This window comes from Archocentrus centrarchus, chromosome 7, assembly GCF_007364275.1.
Source record: "Archocentrus centrarchus isolate MPI-CPG fArcCen1 chromosome 7, fArcCen1, whole genome shotgun sequence".
Classification (NCBI taxonomy): Eukaryota; Metazoa; Chordata; class Actinopteri; order Cichliformes; family Cichlidae; genus Archocentrus; species Archocentrus centrarchus.
Window position 1 is genome coordinate 4,658,842 of NC_044352.1, and position 24,072 is coordinate 4,682,913.

At 41.9% G+C, this 24,072-nt stretch overlaps 1 protein-coding gene across 1 annotated transcript in view; it reads right to left on the reverse strand.

Moving 5' to 3' along the window:
• The window catches only part of otud5a (OTU deubiquitinase 5a), a 42,719-nt gene that overhangs the window by 6,348 nt on the left and 12,299 nt on the right, over positions 1-24,072 (reverse strand). The window contains exons 3-8 of the mRNA XM_030734050.1: positions 11,346-11,410; positions 11,101-11,257; positions 10,871-11,019; positions 4,732-4,917; positions 1,646-1,850; positions 1,445-1,516 (exon numbers count right to left, since the gene is read on the reverse strand). Coding sequence (XP_030589910.1) covers positions 1,445-1,516; positions 1,646-1,850; positions 4,732-4,917; positions 10,871-11,019; positions 11,101-11,257; positions 11,346-11,410 — 834 coding nt within the window. The remainder of the gene's footprint in view (positions 1-1,444; positions 1,517-1,645; positions 1,851-4,731; positions 4,918-10,870; positions 11,020-11,100; positions 11,258-11,345; positions 11,411-24,072) is intronic.

Sequence of the window (24,072 nt, forward strand, 5' to 3'; positions counted from 1 at the left end):
TAATGTTGGACATTTTTAACATGGGAGTCTATGAGGTTTGACTCAAGAAAGAAGTTTTTGCAGCCTAAACGGGACATGTAGAAGTGGGAGCATTTTTACAAAGTGGGAACACACATCAATTAGTTAAACTGCAGGAATGTCTTAAAGACATTAAGGCCTGGATGACCTCTAATTTCCTGCTTCTAAATTCAGATTAAACTGAAATTCTTGTTCTCGGCCCCACAAATCTTAGAAACATGGTGTCTAACCAGATACTTACTCTGGATGGCATTACTTTGGCCTCCAGTAACACTGTGAGAAATCTTGGAGACATTTTTGACCAGGATATGTCCTTCAATGCACATATTAAACAAATATGTAGGACCGCTTTTTTGCATTTGCACAATATTTCTAAAATGAGAAACATCCTTTCTCAGAGTGATGCTGAAAAGCTAATTCATGCATTTATTACTTCTAGGGTGGACTATTGTAATTCATTATTATCAGGCTGTCCTAAAAGCTCCCTGAAAAGCCTTCAGCTGATCCAAAATGCTGCAGCTAGAGTACTGACAGGGACTAGAAAGAGAGAGCAGATTTCTCCCATATTGGCTTCTCTTCATTGGCTCCCTGTTAAATCTAGAATAGAATTTAAAATTCTTCTCCTCACATACAAGGTCTTGAATAATCAGGCACCATCTTATCTCAAAGACCTCATAGTCCCATATCACCCCAACAGAGCACTTCGCTCTCAGACTGCTGGCTTACTTGTGGTTCCTAGGATACTTAAGAGTAGAATGGGAGGCAGAGCCTTCAGCTTTCAGGCGCCTCTTCTGTGGAACCAGCTTCCAGCCTGGATTCGGGAGACAGACACCCTCTCTATTTTTAAGATTAGGCTTAAAACTTTCCTTTATAATAAAGCTTATAGTTAGGGCTGGATCAGGTGACCCTGAACCATCCCTTAGTTATGCTGCTATAGGCCTAGGCTGCTGGGGGGTTCCCATGGTGCACTGTTTCTTCTCATTCACCTTATTTACTTTGTTTATACTCCGCTCTGCATTTAATCATTAATTGATATTAATCTCTTCCACAGCATGTCTTTCTTTCCTCTCAGCCCAACCGGTCGCGGCAGATGACTGCCCCTCCCTGAGCCTGGTTCTGCTGGAGGTTTCTTCCTGTTAAAAGGGAGTTTTTCCTTTCCACTGTCGCCAAGTGCTGCTCATAGGGGGTCGTTTTGACTGTTGGGTTTTCTCTGTATTATTGTAGGGTCTTTACCCACAATACAAAGCGCCTTGAGGCGACAGTTTTTTGTGATTTGGCGCTATATAAATAAAATTGAATTGAACTGAATTGAAATTGAATTGAATTGAACATGCTGTCTGGACCTCACTAGGGCTGTTTTAGGGCTCTGACAGACTAATCCAGCCTCGGGTCCTCAGACAGAACCACAGGTGTGTGTGAGCCTTACCGAATGCTGTAGGTGACATCTCCTGCATGATGGCTCTGTACTCCAAATGGTGACGACTCTGATTACTGGGACCTGCACAGGCCCAGATACATACAGTCAGGAGCAAAACAAATGTCCCCATAAATCACATCAGTACATGTTAGTGTGAGGACTCAGGGCTCAGGGTGTGTGTGTGTGTGTGTGTGTGTGTGTGTGTGTTACCTGGGGCGCAGGGGGAGGGGGGTTTGCTCAGGATGAGGGCGGCTCCGGCGGGTGAAGGGGGCTTGTTGTTGGTCGATGGGGCAGTGGTGAGTTCGGAGTGGGAGGGGTCGGAGTCACGTTGCCGTGGTGACCGAGCGCTCCAGTCATCTAGTCCGCTGGAAGCTGCCGCCGTTGCCGAGCTGCAGGTGGCGCTGGCCTTACGGGGCTGAAACAGAAGACGATCGGGGTTGTTGACGTAGGCTTTTTTTGCACCAGCACAGTTTGACAGTTACTTCCATTCAAAATGAATGTTTTTAGGATAAGCCTTTAAGGCCTTTATTTAGCAGGACCATGTAAAACAGACAGAGCTTGTTTTTGGTTTTCACCATAATCAAAATCAAAAAATCCCACTGGCTATTTGTTGAAGACATCAGGGCAATGCTTTTTAAAAAAAAAAAAAAAATCACTGGACCAGTAGATCAAACTTTAACTGGCTCCTTCTTCAGTTTTACATTGAATCAATTGAATTACTTTATATATCACTAGCTTAATCGATCAGAATCTAGCATAATTTCTTGTCAGCGTAATAAATGTTGTGCTTGTCCTTAAACTTTCTCCTGAATGCTGCAGATATTACTGCTGGAAAAAGGGAAGGTGGCTGCTGTCAGCCTGCAGTTTACAAGAAACCTTCCAGATTTAAGTAGCTCGCAGGTTTTCTGCATACCGCTCGCAGCTTTCATTTTTGCTTCTTCTTAATTTAGTTGTGATGTTGCAGTATAAAACAAACCAGTGCTGAGCAGCAGTTGGCAAATTAGCTTACCCAGCATCCTTATCTTTGTTCTTTTAAATCTGACTCTGGACTATCGTAGTGCAGAAGTGGGTTGACACGGGCTGCACTTACAAGCATGTGTTCATGTTGGAGAACCAGGACGAGCACAAGGAGAGCGTGCAAACCAAACACAGGGCGTGTCAGAGTGAATTAAATAATAAATAAAGGGTACTTGGGCTCCTCAGCTTATGATTTTTCTCTCTTCTCTGGCTTCTTGGCCTTTAGTTTAGTGAGAATATTTAGTCTGTTTCATCCTGGTTGAGATAAAAATCTGCGTGGCATCGAGAATACAAATAACAAAAGCATCAGTGTTTAAAACCAGCACATTAATAAGCAGTAAGAAATTAAAGGGAAAAACCTGATTAACCCCTACAGTAAGTGGGTTTGATTTTGCTGGTATGGTTTGGGTCACCGAGGACTGAGCAATTAATCAGATTTTACTTCCAATTATGGGTTCTAGTGATAATGAAAACCAGATAATAAATTAAAAAAGAAAAATCTTGGAGTCATTTTTGACCAGGATATGTCCTTCAATGCACATATTAAACAAATATGTAGGACCGCTTTTTTGCATTTGCGCAATATTTCTAAAATTAGAAACATCCTTTCTCAGAGTGATGATGAAAAGCTCATTCATGCATTTATTACTTCTAGGCTGGATTATTGTAATTCATTATTATCAGGCTGTCCTAAAAGCTCCCTGAAAAGCCTTCAGCTGATCCAAAATGCTGCAGCTAGAGTACTGACAGGGACTAGAAAGAGAGAGCAGATTTCTCCCATATTGGCTTCTCTTCATTGGCTCCCTGTTAAATCTAGAATAGAATTTAAAATCCTTCTCCTCACATACAAGGTCTTAAATAATCAGGCACCATCTTATCTCAAAGACCTCATAGTCCCATATCACCCCAACAGAGCACTTCGCTCTCAGACTGCTGGCTTATTGGCTCGACACACGGGGAGCGACAAACGACAGCGACAAATGGGCCGCATCGCCACTGAGGTGAAACCGAACACACAGGACGCGATAGCGACGGCAGCATTGCGAATCGTGCTCTCACGTTACTCGTCTCCAAGAAATGTGATTGGTTATGAAACTGGAGGGATTTAGACATTTTCAAAGCAGTCCGTGTCAGACACGGCAGTAAAGGTGAGGAGTCAGAAGATTTTATTGGATCTGACAGAAATCTTGCTGTTAAGTCTCCTCTACAAAAGAAAAGACAACCTTGGGTTCATCCTATATTAGCACAAAAGTCCTCTCTATTCGTCTGTTTAACGTTAGTCTTGCACCAACATGTTCCCATACGCCTGCCATTTATGTGTAACTCGATAATCACTGAGTGAAGTGTCATATAATATAAGAAAGTCAAACACAGCTAAAAAGATGCTTTCCTTCATGCTGAAAGTGGTTGCAGACTGCATACTTAAGAGTAGAATGGGAGGCAGAGCCTTCAGCTTTCAGGAGCCTCTTCTGTGGAACCAGCTCCCAGCTTGGATTCAGGAGACAGACACCCTCTCTATTTTTAAGATTAGGCTTAAAACTTTCCTTTTTGATAAAGCTTATAGTTAGGGCTGGATCAGGTGACTCTGAACCCTCCCTTAGTTATGCTGCTATAGGCCTAGGCTGCTGGGGGGTTCCCATGATGCATTGTTTCTTGTCATTCACCTTATTTACTCCGTTTATACTTCACTCTGTATTTAACCATTAGTTATTATTAATCTGTCTTTCTTCCACAGCATGTCTTTTGTCCTGTCTCTCTCCCCTCACCCCCAACTGGTTACAGCAGATGACCCCCCCCTCCCTGAGCCTGGTTCTGCTGGAGGTTTCTTCCTGTTAAAAGGGAGTTTTTGCTTCCCACTGTCACCAAGTGCTGCTCACAGGGGGTCGTTTAGACTGTTGGGTTTTCTCTGTATTATTGTAGGGTCTTTACCCACAATACAAAGTGCCTTGAGGAGACTGTTTGTTGTGATTTGGTGCTATATAAATAAAACTGAATTGAATTGAAAAAAAGACTATTGTTGGGGTGTAGCTGGACACGTCACCTCGCTCTCTTTTTTGATAAATTGCTTCAACCCGATTCATCGCTGTTTGTATGTTTTGAAAACATCAAAACATTACAGCAAACCCACCACATACATAAACAGTTAAGAAAATGGGTGGAGGGTTTAAGTAATTCCTCTGTCAAAGCAACAGGTTTTTCTTGAATGTTTAATAAGTGAATGCAGTTTCCCGTCAAATAATCTTGAGTGAATATTCATGTCCCAGCTCCCCCGTGCTGACCTGTCTGGCCTGTTTCTCCTGGTCCCGCAGCCACTGCAGGTAAGACTCTCGGGCCACCTGCTCCTCAATGGCCTCGTTGGTGGCCTCCCAGTCCGTCGCCCTCTTCTTGTCCTCCAGCATCTGCTGCTCGATCCACGACTCCTCTGACGTCTTGATGGCCGACTTCATAAGAGACTGGTCCGCGTACTGAGAGGAGGGGGAGAAAATGTACTCAGTGCACAAACTCACATTTTCCTAGTAAATATCAGCTGTTTAGAACAGTGGTTTTCTTTAAGCCTGGATTTGATTTTATTGGAAAACGGAGGCAAAAGAAGGAGCACACACTTTCTTAAATCAATGTGTCAAACTCAAGTCCCAGAAGGTCTTCAGAAAATTTTACTCTGACCCACATCAATTTAAACTCTTTATAAATTTTGACCTTGGTAATTGGAGCCATGGTCAGTGACACCCCATAGAGCCTGCAAGCCAACAAGCTAGCAAACACAGAAAGAGTAACCAAAAAAAGGACAGTTAATGCAGAAGGCAGACAATCAGCTGAGGTGTTAGGACTCAGTACTTCTTCACAAAGTGTGAAGGAGGCCTGAGTATCCATTTGACACAAACTCATACACACTCTGTTTCATTTTGAAACCACGCAGCAGCAGAGATATGGAGCCACAGACGGAAATGGTGCCTTCAGAAAGTCAGTGAACTGAAAATAGGCATGCAGCGACACAAAAAGAAGTTTCTGCATGACAAATCTCAAAGCGACGGCGCTGTAGAGGAAGGTTTCATCTCTGCATTCACAGGAGAGATTTCAGAAAAAAAAAAACTCCGCAAAGTCTGAAACTTGTAAGCTTTTATGTGCCTGTACTGTACATGTAAACTGCACGCTTTGAGATGTCGTGTTCAGGCCTGTTAAACAGACAACCTGAGACTTTTTTCAACCTCAACTCCAAAGAAGTCGAGACGCTTCTTTGGTTATGTAGGTTAAATCTCTATTATGCAAAGAAGAAGCCATATGTGAACATAATCCAGAAACACTGCTGTCTTCTCCGGGCCAAAGCTCATTTAAAATGGACTGAGGCAAAGTGGAAAACACATCCCCTGAAAAGAAGAGAGACCATCTGACTTGTTACCAGCACTCAGTTCAAAAGCCTGCATCTCTCATAGTATTTGGGGAGGGGGTGGGTGGGGGTGGGGGGGTGGGGGGTGCATTAGCACCTATGGAACTGGCAGCCTGCTTGATCAGTGATAAAAGATACAGACAGGCTTTAGAGAAGCACATGCTCCCATCCAGACATCTTTTTCTGGAAAGGCCTTGCATGTTTCAGCAAGACAATGCTAAACTGCACACCGCATCTATTCCAACAGCACGGCTTCATAGTAGAAGAGTCCAGGTGCTGAACTGGCCTGCCTGCAGTCCAGACCTTTCACCAACTGAAAACATCTGGAGCATCATGAAATCAAAAATACAACAAAGAAGACCCACGCCTGCTGAGCAGCTTGAGTCCCAGGGTTCGTACACCTTTTCCAGGATCAAATTCAAGCACCTTTTAAGCACTTCCAAGGTCAATTTTCATGATTTTCCAGCACATTAAGGGGTCATTCACAATTATCAACATTTTCCAAAGATTACTCTTTTTCAGACCCCCTCCCCAAAAGTGTACAAAGAAAATGTTGATATTTTTTCATGACATTTAATTTCTCCTGGTTTGGTGGTATTTTAATGTAATAGGAAGTATTAAAAACACATCCCGGTGTTGAAAAATTCTGGATATCTTGGTAGTAAATATACTCTTGCCTATCCATTAAAACATTGTATTGCACTGCATGTACGCAAAATGTACATGGTTTAGGGGAAGGATCCAAAAAGCTCTCTCAGAGATTTCAGCTGTCAGTTTCCACTGTGAGGAACATAGTATGGAAATGGAAGACCACAGGCACAGTTCTAGTTAAGGCCTGAAGTGGCAGGCCAAGAAAAACCTCAGATAGGCAGAGGAGAAGGATGGTGAGAACAGTCATAGTCAACCCACAGAGCAGCTCCAAAGACCTACAACATCATGTTGCTGCAGATGGTGTCACTGTGCATCATTCAACTATTGAGCGCACTTTGCACAAGGAGAGGCTGTATGGGACAGTAATGCAGAAGAAGCCTTTTCTGCACACACACCACAAACAGAGTCGCTAAAGCATATTTGGACAAGCCAGCTTCATTTTGGAATAAGGTGCTGTGGACTCATGAAACTAAACTGCGTTATTTGGACATAACAAGGGGCGGTATGAATGGTGGGAAAAGAACACAGCACTCCAAGACAAACACTTGGTGCCCACAGTAACATTTGGTGGTGGTTCCATCATGCTGTGGGGCTGTGGGGCCAGTGCAGGTACTGGGAATCTTGTTAAAGTTGAGGGTCACATGGATCCCAGTCAATATCAGCAGATTCTTGAGAACAATGTTCAAGAATCAGTGACAATGTTGAAGTTGTGCCGGGGCTGGATACTTCAACAAGACAACGACCCTAAACACTGCTCAGAATCTACTGAGGCGTTTATGCAGAGGAACAAGTACAACGTTCTGGAACGGCCATCTCAGTCCCAGACCTGAATATTATTGAAAATCTGTGGTGGGATTTAAAGCGGGCTGTCCGTGCTCAGAAACCATCAAACCTGACTGAACTGGAGATGTTTTGTAAAGAAGAACGGTCCAAAATACCTTCAACCAGAATCCAGACTCTCATTGGAAGCTATAGGAAGAGTTTAGAGGCTGTTATTTCTGCAAAAGGAGGATCTACTAAATATTGATGAAATTTTCTGTTGGGGTGCCCAAAATTATGCACCTGCCTAATTTTGTTTAAATAATTATTGAAGACTTTCTGTAAATCCTGTAAACTTTATTTCACTTCTCAAATATCCCTGTGTTCATCTGCTTTATGATATATTTAACTGAAACTGCTGATCTGAACAACCAATGATTTATAAAGGAAAATCATGACAATTATCAGGGGTGGCCAAACATTTGCATACCACTGTATCATCTGAATAGCGGGTCTTGTGCCAAAAAATGATTTCCAGTATTTTCCAAAAAAATGATTGCTGGTATTTATATAGTTGTAAATTACTTGCTGACGTATGGTCTGTCAAGCATATCTCGAATATTATCTCTCATGAATGATGTCAACTCATTTTGAGTCATAAATAACACTCCTGTCACATGGTAGAAGCTGCAATTTTTGGCAACACCGGCAGATAGTGTTGCCAACTTAGTGACTTTATCGCTTGGACTTTTCAGACCCCCCTAGTGACTTTTTTTTTTTGTCCAAAAAGTGACCAGCATCAAATTTAGTGACTTTTCCCGGTGTCATCGGGGACGTTTGAAGAGTTTTAGAGATATGCCGTGTTGTTCCAAAAAAATGATTTCCAGTATTTCCCCCCAAAAAATTATTGGTTGTATTTAAATGGCTGTAGATTAATTTTTGGCCTAACATCTGTGAAACATCTGTGTCAAACACATCTCTCGTGAATGATATTATGTCATTCTGAGCGAGAAACAACACTCCTGTCACAGGTAGAAGCTGCAATCACTTCTTGGCAAAGTGCCTTTCATATATTCTTTATTAATGAAGGTAAAAATTATCATTGACATTAAAAATGTCTTTTTTCCTGAGAGATCTGCCAAGAGGGCTGCAGAAATTGCAACAAATGTAACATTATAGTTCTATAAAGGGTAGCCAAAAACGACTGGACTGATTATAATGCTGATACAGTAATGCAGTCATAAATATATTTGCAAAACAAGTCATTTCTTCATTTTATATATAAGCCCTTCATAAATCCTGTGCGCCACAGTCTATTTACCGATATAAGAAAGATAATACAGTAAAAAAATAAAAAATAAAATCGGAAATCACTTTTTGGCACAACACCGGAAACATGAAAATTCCGTTGTCGCCGTGTTTTGTGTACATACAGCAATACTGCGGCCCTTCCTACGCTGTGGCATCGCCCGGACCTCTCTTCGGCACCGAGGGGGACACCTAACCCCACCCCCGGTCCTCGATTCGTCCTTTGGCGAGTTTTAAGACAGCCAACAGCGAGTTTTCTTACACAAAACTTGGCAGCAGTGCCAGCCGCCAATCACCAGATTGCGTACAAATATAAGCATAGATGACAACACGCCAGGAACATATAGAATTAATGTACATACCTTCTGAATAAAATCCATCATGGTTTTCTGCGGTTTACTGCGTATGGCTTACATTTTTGATTCAGCTTTTTGGAACAATACTTCCACTTCCTTGTTGAATTTATCTTCGGCGGTTTTGGCTGCTTTCCACACCTGCTGCGCCGCACTCACAGCTTATTCCTGTCTAATATCGGCCTTTGAATTGATCCGCCAGATCGGAGGCCATATCGCTGCAGACCACAGAACGGCGCAGTGGTGTACAAGTGAACGAGAGCGCCTCCGTGGATGCGCTGAGTTCTACGCTGTTGAATTTACTCGCGAGGAATGACATTATTTGCGGGGATTATGTTTGTAACTTTTGACTTAAAAGTATTCCATATTCGTCTGATCCATAATTGGAGTTTGCAGTTTTCCAGTGAACACTCATTAACACTGTCTTCGGGGGAGGGGCGTGGTCACAAACAGACTGACAGATCACATGCAGACGGGCAGGCCAGACCCATGCGGAGAAATTTTCATTTTAGACTTTATGACTCATTTTATTTCTCCGTTTCATAAGCGAACTGTTCAACCAGATAGTTATATTTTTATTTACAAAAAAAAAGCGGTTAGTATGTGGAAAAATAACTCAGATAAATAAAATAAAGGGTTAAAACAACAACAAGAAGAGCCTATTGAGAACCTATAGAGCTCATCTTGAAATAGAAAATATGTTTGGCACAACAACGCATTCAGATCACAGTTCTGCTTGCAAGATCTACCAGACATGACAGGCTAATAAAAAAAAAAAAAAAAAAAAAAAAAAAAAAAAAAAAAAAAAAAGCGGTTACAATTTCAAGCACTTTCAAGCACTATATCCAAAATTCAAGCACTTTTCAAACCTTGAAAGGACAATATTAAAATTCAAGCATTTTCAAGGATTTCCAGCACCCGTACGAACCCTGGAGTCCTCTGTCACAACGGCCCCCAACCTTTTTCGCGCCACGGATCGGTTTAATGTCAGACAATATTTTCAAGGACCGGCCTTTAAGGTGTGGCAGATAAATGCAAGAAAAATAAATGATACGACCCGCATAAAAAAACAAAAAACGGTGGTGTTTTCTAAATATAATAATAAAAGTGGATCCACTGTGTACTCGTATACAACTATATCAGCAGCGTCCTCATAACAAACAGGCTTCAACAACATAACATGAGTAACATCCTCTCTGCCCTCAACACTCTCTGGACACATGGTAACATTTAAACATGCCTTCAAAATAAGATGCACTGCAAAAACAAATTTCAAGTGCATGAAAAATACAACTCATCATAACGGTGAATCAGTGTGAGCCCTCAGCTTGTTTTTCTGCAACTCATTTTTGCTAGCTTGTGGGTTGGCTGGGACGGACTAAGTATCGTCTGATACACCAATACACTGTCAGAATCCCTACACCAACAGGAAGCTGTGATTTCACATGGAGAGTGGCTGCAGAGCCGCAGTGTTGTGCGCCGAAGATTGTCCGCCTCACTGCTATCCCCGGCGTTGCTAAATGGACTGGTTCTTATATAGCGCTTTTCTACTCTAGTTAACACTCAAAAGTGCTTTATATGAGCGTTATGTAGGTCAGCCAACCTCGTTCATTAGACAAGTATGGGAACCAGTGAAGCTTGTGGGTTTAATTTTAGCTGTAACGTATCATGTGACCGAGACAAGCGTCTTGACATGCTTCAAGAGTGAGTCATATACATTGATTGTGTTTGATCGATCAGACAAGAACGGGACAACATTCCTCTGCAAAGAGTCCAGCAGCTGCTCTCCTCAGTTCCCAGATGTTTACAGACTGTTGTCAGAAGAAAAGGGGATGTAGGAACACAGTAGGAAACACAGCCCTGCTGCCAACAGATTTAATGATATGTTTCCTACGTTCTATTGTGAATAAAATATAGGTTTATGAAATCTGTCTTAATGGGTGCTGAGTCTGGTTTTGGTACCCCGGGTTTGAAGGCAGGCAGTCCCAGTCCGACCCCGATCGTGGCCTTGTTGGGGTTCACTACGGAGTTGTAGTGGATGTTGCGGTGGTAGCTCACTCTGATTGGCTCGTCGTGGTTCTGATGAATGCCGTGGAACGTGTTGATTGGTTCTGGAGGAAGAGGCGGAGGAGGAGGTTAGGTGGATGTGACTGGCTGACAGCGATGGAGATGCAGGTTGTTTTTGGACTCACCTGTGCTATACTGGTAAACTTCCACTGGCCTGTTGTACATCTCCGCCATGGCCTGCATCTCGATGTGGTTGCCATGGCAGTTGTTTTTCCTCTTCCTGTTGATGTATGTGGTGAAGTCCTCCGTCACGTAGTTGGAGAAGTAGTCAGCGTTCTTCATCTGAAGGCCAAAAATAAAAACTTTATCATTAACACAGAATCAAAACAAGAAAATAACACAGAGGAGGAAAAAGGACGCGTCTACTCACCAGGTAGTCCATACAGTGTTTCCGCACCACTTCATGCATGTCCTGATCTCCATACACCTGATCAGCTGAGACACACACACACAGGAAGGTGTCAATCATTTTCATCACAGATTAATCTGAGAGTTTGTATAAATGCTGATAATTTCCCAAAACACAAAGTGGTGAAATCAAACTCTTCCTTCCCATCATCAGTCTGATATTACCGTATTTTTCGGACTATACGTCGCTCCGGAGTATAGGTCGCACCAGCCAAAAAATGCATAATAAAGAAGAAAAAACATATATAGGTCGCACTGGACTATAAGTCGCACTTTTTTGGGGGGGGGGGGGGGGTTGATAGAATCCGAGACCCAGAGCACAAATTCCATCTTGAACGGCAATTTAAAATAATAATGGATTAAAGAACAGGACGAACACGGTTACACCTACGTTATGCTAACGTAGCACATTCAGCTACATGACGCACAACGAACACGTGTTCGGTATTGTTACGTTGTAAACACACTTCCAAAGTCGGCGATATTCACAACAAAGGTCGTCTTTATTAACAGAAAAACGGCTGCTGTAGGCCACAGCCACGCCAACCACAACTACAACAGCGGAACAGCAACACACACACAGGCAAGCTCTCGGTCTTTTCTCTCTCTCCATGCTGCCTTCACGAACCTCCCGAACAGTCCGAAATCCCACAACATCAACACGCTCTCTAACTAAGAGAATCGCTACAGTATGTTAACGTAACATTAAGTTATTCAGATAGCCATAGCATAAAGAACATACTAACAAGTTAACCAAACCATCAATCCATTGAATTCTTCATCCTCGGTGTCACTTCTAAACAATTCCGTACACTCCGTAGACGAAGCGCCGCTTCCTCTTCTGTGTCGCGTTAGTCAGACTCGTCGTCAGCTGCAGTTCCAATTATTCCAGCCTTTCTGAATCCCAACAGGATGGTTTGTCACTGAAGCCCATGTTTTCTTGATCCATCCAATGACTTCCAGGAAATTTGGGTGGCGCATTCTCCCAGTTGCCGTTAAGCTGTGCTCTCCATCCACTGCGCCCACAGGTTACGCAAGACTGCCTTAAAGCTGCAGTTCACGGAGATGTCAAGTGGCTGGAGTATTTTGGTTCATGTGTTATAAATGTCACATATACGTCGCTCCGGAGTATAGGTCGCACCCCCAGCCAAACTATGAAAAAAAGTGCGACTTATACTCCGGAAAATACGGTACTCCCTCATTAACTCAATAGTTAAATTTATAACCAATTTAAAATCACCCAAAAATAAAGAAAAAAACCCCACAAATTTGTTAAGGAGACTCAAGTTTGTGTTTTTGCGGTTCAGCTGAGGGTGTGGTAGATGCTAACAGCAAGTTAGCATCCACAATAAGCTAGTATGTGTAGGCTAACTTGCCTGAACTGCACTATATTGATAAGGTATCCACTCGTCTGCCATCACACGCATATGAACTTGAATGAAATCCCATTCTAAATCCATAAGATTTAATATGATGTGGGCCCACACTTTGCAGCTATAACAGCTTCAACTCTTCTGGGAAGGCTTTCCACAAGGTGTAGGAGTGTGTTTATGGGAATTTCTGACCATTCTTCCAGAGGTGCATTTGTGAGGTCAGACACTGATGTTGGATGAGAGAAGGCCTGGCTCACATTCTCTGCTCTATTTCATCCCAAAGGTGTTCTGTCAGGCTGAGGTCAGGACTCTGTGCAGGCCAGTCAAGTTCTTCCACACCAAACTCACTCATCCATGTCTCTATGGAGCTGCTTTGTGCACTGGTGTGCAGTCATGTTGGAACAGGAAGGGGCCATCCCCAAACTGTTCCCACAAAGTTGGGAGCATGAAAACATCCAAAATGTCTTGGTATGCTGAAGCATTAAGAGTTCCTTTCAGTGGAACTAAGGAGTCGAGCCCAACTCCTGAACAACACCCCCACACCATAATCCCACCTCCACCTCCACCAACACCAAACAGTACCATTCCCCTGGCAACTGCCAAACCCAGACTCATCCATCAGATTGCCAGATGGAGAAGTGTGATTCGTGACTTCAGAAAACGCATCTCACTGCTTGATTTATACACCTGTGGCCATGGAAGTGATTGGAACACCTGAATTCAATGATTTGGATGGGTGAGTGAATACTTTTGGCAATACAGTGTAGTTTCTCTGCCTTGATTTCAGTCACATGAAGTTTGATACACTGCACAAAATCAACCATCCTTGGTATACACCTGCTGTATCATGTGCTGTTACAGTCTGTTTATTGAGTATCAACCCTGCCTTGTCTTTTTAATGTGATGCAGAGCTCAGTCTCTTCTTGTCTAAACAGACACCAGACAGGGACTCCAAAAACACTTCAGTTGTCATTCTTGGCCTCTGCAGCTTTTTATTATTCATGTGCAGGACGTCCATAAGCAAAGTTTTTTAAACACTGGTCTACACTACAGCCCAGTGTTAATTTCATTGACGAACTATTTTCGTCATAGTTTTCGTCAACAACCCTTTTTTCATGACAAAAACGAGACGATAAATAAAAACTAACTAAAAGGATAACAACATCGACGAAATTAATTGACACTTTTGTCAACGAATGAAAACGAGACAAAAATGCTTGGCGGGGACGAAATCCAATCAGAACTGATTTAATTTTGTGACAGGGCGGGACAAACATCCAATCAAATGCACAGTTTCATAAATTTGATCTAAATCTGGGAAGGCCAAACTAGCCTGTGAATCATTGTTGCTTCCGATAGAACTAAGTTATGTAAAGGGAGAAAGAGAAGAGCCGATGTATGGACACATTTATCCTTTGATGTCGTGACAAACAAATTGATGTGTAAACCATGTGGGGCGACTATCTCGGGTAAAAACACGACAAATGTTAAACATCTGCAAACCAGTCACCCAGATCTCCATGCAAAGGTCAGCATTTTAATGTCATGCAGGGTAAAGTGTTTTTCCCAGTTTAGCGTTTGTGTTTAGAGAAAATCTCCACACCGCGGTGGATTAGCCTTTCCTAATCTTAGTCCTGAACACTGCCCTGTACCTTTCAGAGCATCCTGCTGTAAAACACTCGTATTATCTCATGCTATATGTTTGTGTGTGTATTGGTCTTTCAATCATTAATAATATTCCATAACTTTTAATAAATGTTTAATTTTGCGTAAGTGTGTATAATGACTAACTCAAGGGAACTGAAGAAAAAGCATTTACATTTGACACCCTTTATATTTTAGTTGACTGAATCGACTGTAGATTTAGTCGACTATATTTTTACGCTAATTTGTCGACTAAAACTATTCAGATGACTAAATTATGACTAAAACTAAATTACACTTTTGTCAAAAGACTATGACTGAAACTAAATTAAAACTTGCTGTCAAAATTAACACTGCCCATGAGCTCTAAATGTTTGAGCACCTAGCAGAATCCCCTTTGGGCTGACTAAGATTTCAGTGCAGACTGTTTTACTGAAAGTCTATGCTCACTACTGTCAACCTCGCAAAAGTCAGTACATGCAAAAAGGTCACGTCAAACTATGGGAACGTGCTGTGTTTTGGTTTGGCTTCAGCTTGTGGTGCACCTCTCAATTTTTTTTTATTTTTTTTTGACCTGGGGCAGGTCAGTGTTTACCAGCATTTCATCAATACATCACTGCAGGAGCTGAGAGATTACAGGACTGCTACGTGTTTTATAGCCTCATACTGTTGACATCAGCAGCCCGAGTGTGTCATTTGTTGGGAAGACTTAACCAACACTAACATGGTGCCTTAAGAGGCAATTAGAAACCAAACATCCCCTCTGAGTGAAACTTTGTCTGCTATAAAAGAACAATGGATCTGAACCTGATCTGATCTGTAAGTTATAACCTACTGGCGATTACTGCGAAGCAAAACAATTGTAGGCGTCAAGCTCAAAAGTATCTTCATCTGACAATACAAAAGAAATAAAATAAAAATCTGCATTGTTGTTGGAGGATGAAACCACTGTTTTGTGCAGATACGAGTATAGGTGTGCCTTGAAATTTTGGTTTGCACTTTGGTGTGCAAAGGGAACTAAAAGCTGCAGAAGACTGCAGTGAGTCCAGGGTGCCTCAAGCACCAGTATACAAAGTTACACGGCTGTGCACACAAGCAAGGACCAACATGTCAACCACTGCTGCAGCTGCACTTCCTGTCCAGCCCGCCCAGTGCTGACCCTGCACAGAAGCAATAAATTCTCTTACCCCATAAACTGGAGCAGTTAAAAAACTGTCAAATGCTCCAAGGAAATAAAACTAATGCTACTGATAGCTTATGAATAATATTAATCAATGAAATCACAACTTCAGAGCCCAGTTTTGGATTAAAAAACAAAATATGCAGTTTACAGAATAGCAGCAAAGACCCTGCAGTCGTTGATTTCTTTGATTGGAAAAGCTAAATATTAATTAATTAGTCTGTCGCTGATTTCCCTGTCATTTAATATGCAGATTATTTTCACTGTTTATTAACTTTTGCATGAAATGTCAGAAAACAGAAGCAGAAACAACACTAACTCAACACAAATAGAAATAATGTGACACACAAACACACTTCCTGTTTGAGATGACAGTGGGATGTAAATGAGCCTCACTTTGGTTCGATTTACAGAAAGTCACGTGATGTGTCACCGCAGCGATTCTCAGAACCCCCCCCCGATGACTTCCTTTTTCTCACCAGTGGCTGACTGGTGTGTTTGTGCATAAACACGGCGGCATGGCTGCAAAGTGACACATGTGCGCGCGCACACATACACTCAGTGACACACTCATAACAAAACTGACACATGGGTGAGCAGCAGCAGCAGGTGTGTGTGTGCGTGTGTGCGCATTTATATGTATATCTCAGAAACATTCAAGAGGGAATCTCCCAATCATGTCCCACTCAGACCAGAGGCATGCACCACGGTGCAGGATCTGAAGCATATTGAGGTTAACCCACAGGTCAGCCATGTGAGACAAACACGTATAAAACCACCAACAAATTCTCAGAAAAATGAAGTTGAAAATGGCACCTTTTTTTTTGCAGAAGGTCGCTAATGATGACATTAAATTATTACTTTTTTTAATTTAAATTAATTTATTTTACTGTTGCAGACAGATGTCCAATGTTGCAATAAAATCAGACGGTTTTGCTAAAGTTGTGATGTGCTTCCATCCAGTCATCTTGATGGTTTGGTCTAAATTTTGGACGTAAACTCCTAAAAATCAAACAGAATTAAACATGTTTAATACACCCTTTCTTTTTTATAGCTCAGATAACCCAAATTTGACTGCCAGAGACTATAAAAGATCTTGTGAACTTTTACACGGCTGCAGTCGATCGTCACCGTCTTTGCATGTTTCTCCAGTTTGTTTGGCCTGTTTTCATCTTTGTTCTTCGTCTTTTACTGTTACTGTTTTAACTTCGAGGCGCATTAAACAACACTGCTTTCACTGCAGGATCTCATGGGCCAGTTTCAGGTTTTTGGGCCAGTTCTGCCCACGCGTGGCCCTGACAACCTAAGTTCGACTGGGTGCACGGATAGCGAGACGTTCTACAGTTTTCATGCATCTTCATTGTTTTTCAGTAGCAACGGGTGCATCTGAAAGTCAGGAGTAATGTTTTTTCAACAAAGGCATGAAACAAGGAGAGGAAGCAGGAGACAAAGAACAGACAGGAAACAGGAGGAGACAGGAGACAAAGAGAGGAGCCAAGGAGATGTAGCAGGAAACAAGGAGAGGAGGCAAGAAGATGAGAAAGGAGGCAAAAAAAAAAAAAAAAAAACACAGAAGAGGAGACAGGAAACAAGAAAATGAGGCAGAAGAGGAAAACATAAGTATGAATTAGCGATGGCTGCTGAGAAATACCGCACATACCACCAGATAGATAGACTTCTACAGAATTATTAATAAAACACACACACACACACACACACACACACACACACACACACACACACACACACACACACACACACACACACAGGAAACCACAGCAAGCTCTCGGATTGGTCAGCCTGGACAGCTTTCTCAGAAAGAGGTGGGCCCTCAGAGAACTGCCTCCGTCCTGTTTGTTTCACCACTACTGTCGATAAAGTTTTTATCTGAACCTCGCAGCCTGACTCCACCCTGACCACCAACACCAGCAGAGCCTTCTGGGTACTGAAGTTCCCAAGCAAGCTCCCAGTTAGAAGCTGGAAACTGACATGGATGGGGGAGATAGGGAGCCTCCTGCTGCTGATTAGATCTCAGTATTAGTTAAGACATGTTTACAGTGATCAATAAAATTGAGTCATTGCTGATCAGAATCATGGTAAATGGTAAATGGACTAGTTCTTATATAGCGCTTTTCTACTCTGAGCACTCAAAGTGCTTATACAACACGTTTACATACAAGCACTTCCATGAGTATCTAAGCTAAGTGCTTTTATTATCTAACATTCACACACATTCATACTCCAACGCATGCGTTGGAGAGCAACTTGGGGTTCAGTCCGGAGCAGCCAGGAATCGAACTACCTCCTGAGCTATAGCCACCCCCAATCATCTGATGTCACAATTATTATTAGAACCAATATTCTTGGTAGTAGTAGTACTCATATCTCGGTAATCAAGTTCCAGCCAACCAATCAGAGAGCAGAGCAACATCATCACCATCTCTTCTGCAGAACTCAATCGGCTTTGAAGCTCCACCCCTATGTGACGGCGTGAGGAGCCCTTTTTTTTTACGTGTTAGAAAGGAGGCTGCAGACCACAGAGGCGCCATAGTGACGTGACGCACGGGCTGGTGGGCCTCACGTCCTTCCTCCTTCTGCAGAATTAAGCTCATTGTCAGGCAGGAACCTCAACTTCCAGTCAGAGGTCAGCTTTAACTAGGCCAGGCATCCTCAAACAGAGCAGTGCGATGACTTCTTTAGGTCCTTTTTCAATATGTTAAACTTATCAGTGGTTCAGATCAGCTGCAGTTAACTGATGCTAAAAACTGACTGACCAGAATTCATGATTCATAATTTTTTTCTTTGGTTTTTGGGAGTGCATTTTTTTTTCCCCACCATTTTTTCCACATTTGTTATTATTATTAAAACTATCTTCTAATTATTTGGAAACATTTTAATGAAATTTCTCACATTGTTCCAATTATTTTAAATATATTTCAGATATTTTTTTAGCCCTTTAAACTACATCTGCATTCATTTGTAGGTTGGATTTGACGGTTATCAACATTAATTTCATCTCCTCAGTATTAATTTTGACTACTAGAATATTTGCCGGCAAAAGCTGCACAGCGTGGTTCATCCTTCACTTGCAGCCAAATCTTCTGACGTTTAATTCTACAGAAGTCTAACTGTGTCTTTTCTTTTGATACTGAGTCATCTATTTACTGGTAAATAATGTGAGATCAACTCAGAGATTCAATATGAGATTCCAGACTATTCAGAACACAGCTCAGAGTAGGTGTAGGGGTGTGTGTGTGGGTGTGTGTGTGCACGCTGACTCTGGGCTTTCAGTGACCAGCTCCAGGCGACCCGACACTTTGACGGGTTTAAAAGACTAAAATACTTTTATTTATTGAGCTGAGGTGACCGTGACCTGAACAGAGACGCTTTGTGCCTCTCTCTCTCTCACACACACACACACACACACACACACACACACACACACACACACACACACACACACACACACACACACACACACACACACACACACTTTGCACAAAGAAGACGTAAGAGTCACTCTGTACAGAACTTTGAGTTCTGTTCAAATCCCGCTTTAGGTTGTCGATTCATGTCACTGAAACGGAGGCACAAACACTAAAATTAGGCTGAACTTCATGAGTGAAACTGCAGAAACATTCCTACAACTTTTCTTCTACTTTTCTAGCAGGCTGCTGCAGAAATGGAGAATGCTCGCCTTCAAAATAAAAGTTGTGTCTTTTGAAATGTGGCGGCATCAGCGGTAAGGCAAAACTTTAACGATGTCGCACTCTTCACAGTTTCACCCACTCAGCAAGTAGTTGGCAAGCGTTTGCAGACAAGTCAGCGTCTTCCATGCAAACACAGGTTTTGGTGCAGCAACCTTTTTGCCACTAATTTCAAACTCCAGAATCTACCAGGAACCAGCTCACCAATCAGCTGGGGAACACATATCTTCCCTTGCAACCGGTGGTTGCCAGATGGTAGCTGACTGGTCTCTAGGTCTTTGTGAGTGGGGCCTAAGTGAGTGATAAACCTGCTAAACATTCAACATAAATGACATAAATTACGACAACCGTGAGTGAAAACCTCACCTCAGCGGGTTGTTTTATAAGATGGGTACAATAAAGGTTTATCTTGTATCTGTTTTCAACACTAAACACGAACTCTTCAAGGGTCAAGAAGAACATAACTGTACGTGGAAGCGGCCAAATAGATAAGTTTGTAGTTTTCATGCCTTCGTGCAGTCTACACACAAACACTCCCAAAGACTATTTTAGAACCACGTTACATGTAAACAGAAAATATTTCAATCAGAATGACAAAAATTTGTACCTGAAACCACAGCAGGGGTAAACAGGTGAGACGAGCCAACAGCAGGATTGCTCGACATGCCCAAACACAGACTTACATAATCTCAGTAACTTGACACGCATTTTTATAACTCAGTCTCGTAATAGAATCACCTAGAAACTAATCCAGATAGAGCCAGCTGATAGTGGAGGTGAAAATTTTGATAACTTGCATGTTTTGGGTCACAGTTTTCAGACTATTTTCCCGACTCAAAGAGATTTAAAATTTTTTTTGCTTTAATATATCGGCACTAAACTTATTTTGGAACCATCTTAGTAAATTTTGAAGATATTCGAGATACCTGCTGTTTCTTGGTGCTTTTTCCTAGTCCACAGTACGAGTGAATGATCAAGTTTGACCATTTGATGAATAAAAATGTCTGTTATATTTTGAATGAAAGAAAGCCCAAAAAACAAAACAGCTTAAAAACTTTTGTTAATATTTTGGTTCTTAGAGAGGGGTGCCAGATATTCCTCTATGCCTGGTAACTTGAAAGCTTGTATTCAAGTACTTGAATGGACGTGGATTACCACGCTTACCACGGCATAGTTGATGCATACAGATCAGCCGTAATACTTCGATTTGTTTTCTTTTTTATATGTATTACTGTTTTTTTTGTGTTTTTTGCTTTTAAACATCTATTATATAAATGAAAATTTTTAATATATAGATTTTTACATTTATTATTAGTACTGTTAATTTTTTGAACATCCCATATTATTATAATACATTAATTTATTTATTAGTATTTTTTAAAAAATCTTCTGTTACATTTGTATCATTTTTACATTATTTACATTTACACATTCTTTTTAAGTGTATTAGTATATTTATTTATTTATTTTTTTTTAAAGTCGAGCTCAGGTAGCTCAACTTCAGGAAACTCCAAAGATTCAGACCATTAAGATGCAGCCTGTGAGAACTAATCAGGACTCAAGTTTGGAGTTTACCAGCCAAACTGGAACAAACAGGAACAAATGAGGGGCATCCAACATAAACTCAAGATCGGACTCTCTGCATATACATGTGCACACGCGCACACATACGCGCACGTGCGCACACACGCGCTACAGACTGATGTAGAAATTGTGGAGATTCCTCTTCACACATTGCCCTGTTTACACAAACTGTCTGGACACCAATGCTCAGACGTCGCTGTTACAGTAACATTAGGTCAAAGGTTGCTCTGACACAAGTCGCTCTCTCAGACACACTCACACACACACACCAACACACACACACTGTGACTCATCAGCAGCTGGAGGTCATCAGAGTTTCCCTGTTCCCCTCACAGTCACATTCAGTGATATTTCTTCTTGAACACACTTCCTACAGCGATGAGACTCTGAGGTCGCCGTGACCTTTCCAGTCCGGCTGCTCCACACGGAGCTGCTCCGACGGCACAAACATCACTCAAACCATGAGAGAGTTTAGGGTCAAAGAAAGAGGATTTCATTTCAGGCGCAGGTGTCTGTGTGAGACTCAAAAAAAAAATGTCAGTTGCAATAAAAACTTGCCTGGATTGGGGTATCATCAGGCTGATATCAGGTAGTCTGAGCCTGCGTAATGACACGGGCAGGTGTCGCTCAGCTACAGCTGCACAGGGAACTAACAGGGAAACACGAACGGTGCTTTCAGACTAAGCAGACACGCTGAGAGTACGGACAACTACACACCTTTACAGGCTTTTTACATGGGATTTTCTTTTAAAACTTTATCATTCAAATGAAGTCGCTGCTGCCTGCGGTGAAAGAATTTATCCAATCAGACGCACTTTTCACAGTTTTCAATGTCTGTGTGCCAATACTTTTTTTTATTTCTATTTATTTTTCTAGTTATTATTCAATTACATTTCGTACAGGGGGTAATGATGGCGTGAAGCAATGCTGCATGATTCTCTTAAGCTGTGGCTCGTGTGTCACTCTTTTACAATACAATATGAACAACTATAGCGGACACTTCAAAAACACAGCGGGGAGCTTCCATTATTATTTGCAGGGAAGGAACAAGGAACAATAAGTATAACTAGAAAAAAATTCTGAAGAATTTTTGAGTGTGACAAATGATTCCATTTAAATTCGCAGCAGCCAATAGGAGCTAACAGGATGTATGCAGGTAATGAGTCATTTAAACATTGATATTTGCACAACAAAAAATCTCTGGTGTTTTGTATTATGTGCAAATAGCTGCAGGAGGAAGGCACCCTGCACTTCCGATTTTCAACAGAAAATTGGAAGTTGTTGTATGACACGCCTGTGTCTACTGCAGGCACGGTGAGCACACACTGCCTTTGGGAATTTACTTCAAAAATGTAAGTCCTATCAAAACATGAGCAACTTCAAGTGAAAGAGGACAAAAATGCCCACACTCTGAAGTATACCTTGTGTACGCAGAGGGAAAGGTGCCAGCATGACACCGTGGGAAAACTATTTTTCTAGAGTAACATTCACCAAATTCACCAAATTTACACCAGGACTGTGATAAAAATGCAGATGATATTAAAGCACCAGTTTTAGGATATAAAGTCTACAACTTTTGAGACCCTTTGGATGATGTTCCCTCAGTGAAACATACCTGAGAGCTAGGGCTCCAAAGCAGGGAGTGTTTTTTACTTTTTGAGATGATTTCTCCTTTATTTAAATGCGAGCTCTGGTGCACACTTTAAGGAATTTTGTAAAAACAGTACAACAAATTTCTACTAAACGTCATAGCACGCTCTTCCTGATCAATGACTTTGTGGGAGTTCTCTAAAACCACGAGACTAGTAGTAGAAGAAGCAGTACAGTATACGTTCATGCTTTGCATTAACACACTCGGTGAGGCTTCACCATTCCAACAGTTACTGAGACAGAAACAATTGAATACCAAAACACTACCAAACGACCTTCAGTGTTTTTATGCTTACAGTTTACCTACAGAGGGAGTCGGGATGTTGCGTTCAGCTAAACTCGGTATATTTGTCCTTCACATACTAAATAACGTGAACCTGCATAATCTGTGTGTGTGTGTTTTTTTTTTCTGTCATCATACATGTAAAAACTTCTTGTGTCCGACATGAACATACTCTTTGCCCCACATTTGGTTTGTTGGGATCTGGTCACCATAAACACGACCTCATCAACACATGAGCTCACCAGAGCACAGATAATCTAAACTATCCTTTAAAGTGCCAAAGTGGCTTAACCCGCACACTCTGTCACCTGATTAGTTCAAAGATCAATAACGTCTGCAGTGTAACTTTTTCCCTTCAAACCACACACTATTTTTATCGAGCTCTGAAGATGACAGTTGGGACAAATGACTGACAGATCATGTGAGTAGCAAACAGCTGTGTGAGCCAAAACAATGAGTCACGATCCAAAGAGCCCAGACGAGGAGGACGGTGACCAAAGGAACGCTGACTCATGACCGGAAAAGACCACGGGAGAGCTCCGGCTTTAAGAATCCCGGTTCAGCCCGCGAGACCAGGCTGATTCATAAAATAAGACGCTGGGATCGCATTAAGCTGCCCATTCCTCCCAGTCTGTGTGTGAATTCTTAATGATGTGCTGGGATTCGTGTTCCCAGTTATTATTAAACCCTGAAGCTATTTCAGCAACTGAGTGGATTCCTTTTTTTGCTCTTAATGTCTGTTTGTGTTTAACATACTTGTATTGTTTCCTTTGTCCGTGCCTTATATTCTAAAATGTTCATTATTTAAGGTTTTCAATCACATACACAAACACCCCGTGACTCTGATCTGAATTTTTTCCAGCATCACAAGTCAAACCTGCTGGGTTATAAACCTGAATCCCAGCGTTGGTGTTGACAGTAAAGCGTAAAAAAAACTGCAGTAAACATGCAGTAAAACCAGCCCTGGTTGTACCACATCAACATGTTTGAGTGACCCGCCCGTCACGTGTTGCTGCTGCTTTAAAAACTGAAAACCACCTGTGGATGCATTCAGTGACACAGTCAGGTGATCTAAACCAACGTGAAGTGAAACTGGAAAGATGTGGTGCATGAGAGTTAGTAATATTCTCCATTGATGAAACACGCTCATCACACTCTGCTCTCCTTTACTCTGATTAACCGTGGCCAGCTGCACAGCACGCTGGGAACACGTCTCCAACCAGTTGGCCATTGCACAATGGGAAATGTGTCTTAACATTTGACAACCC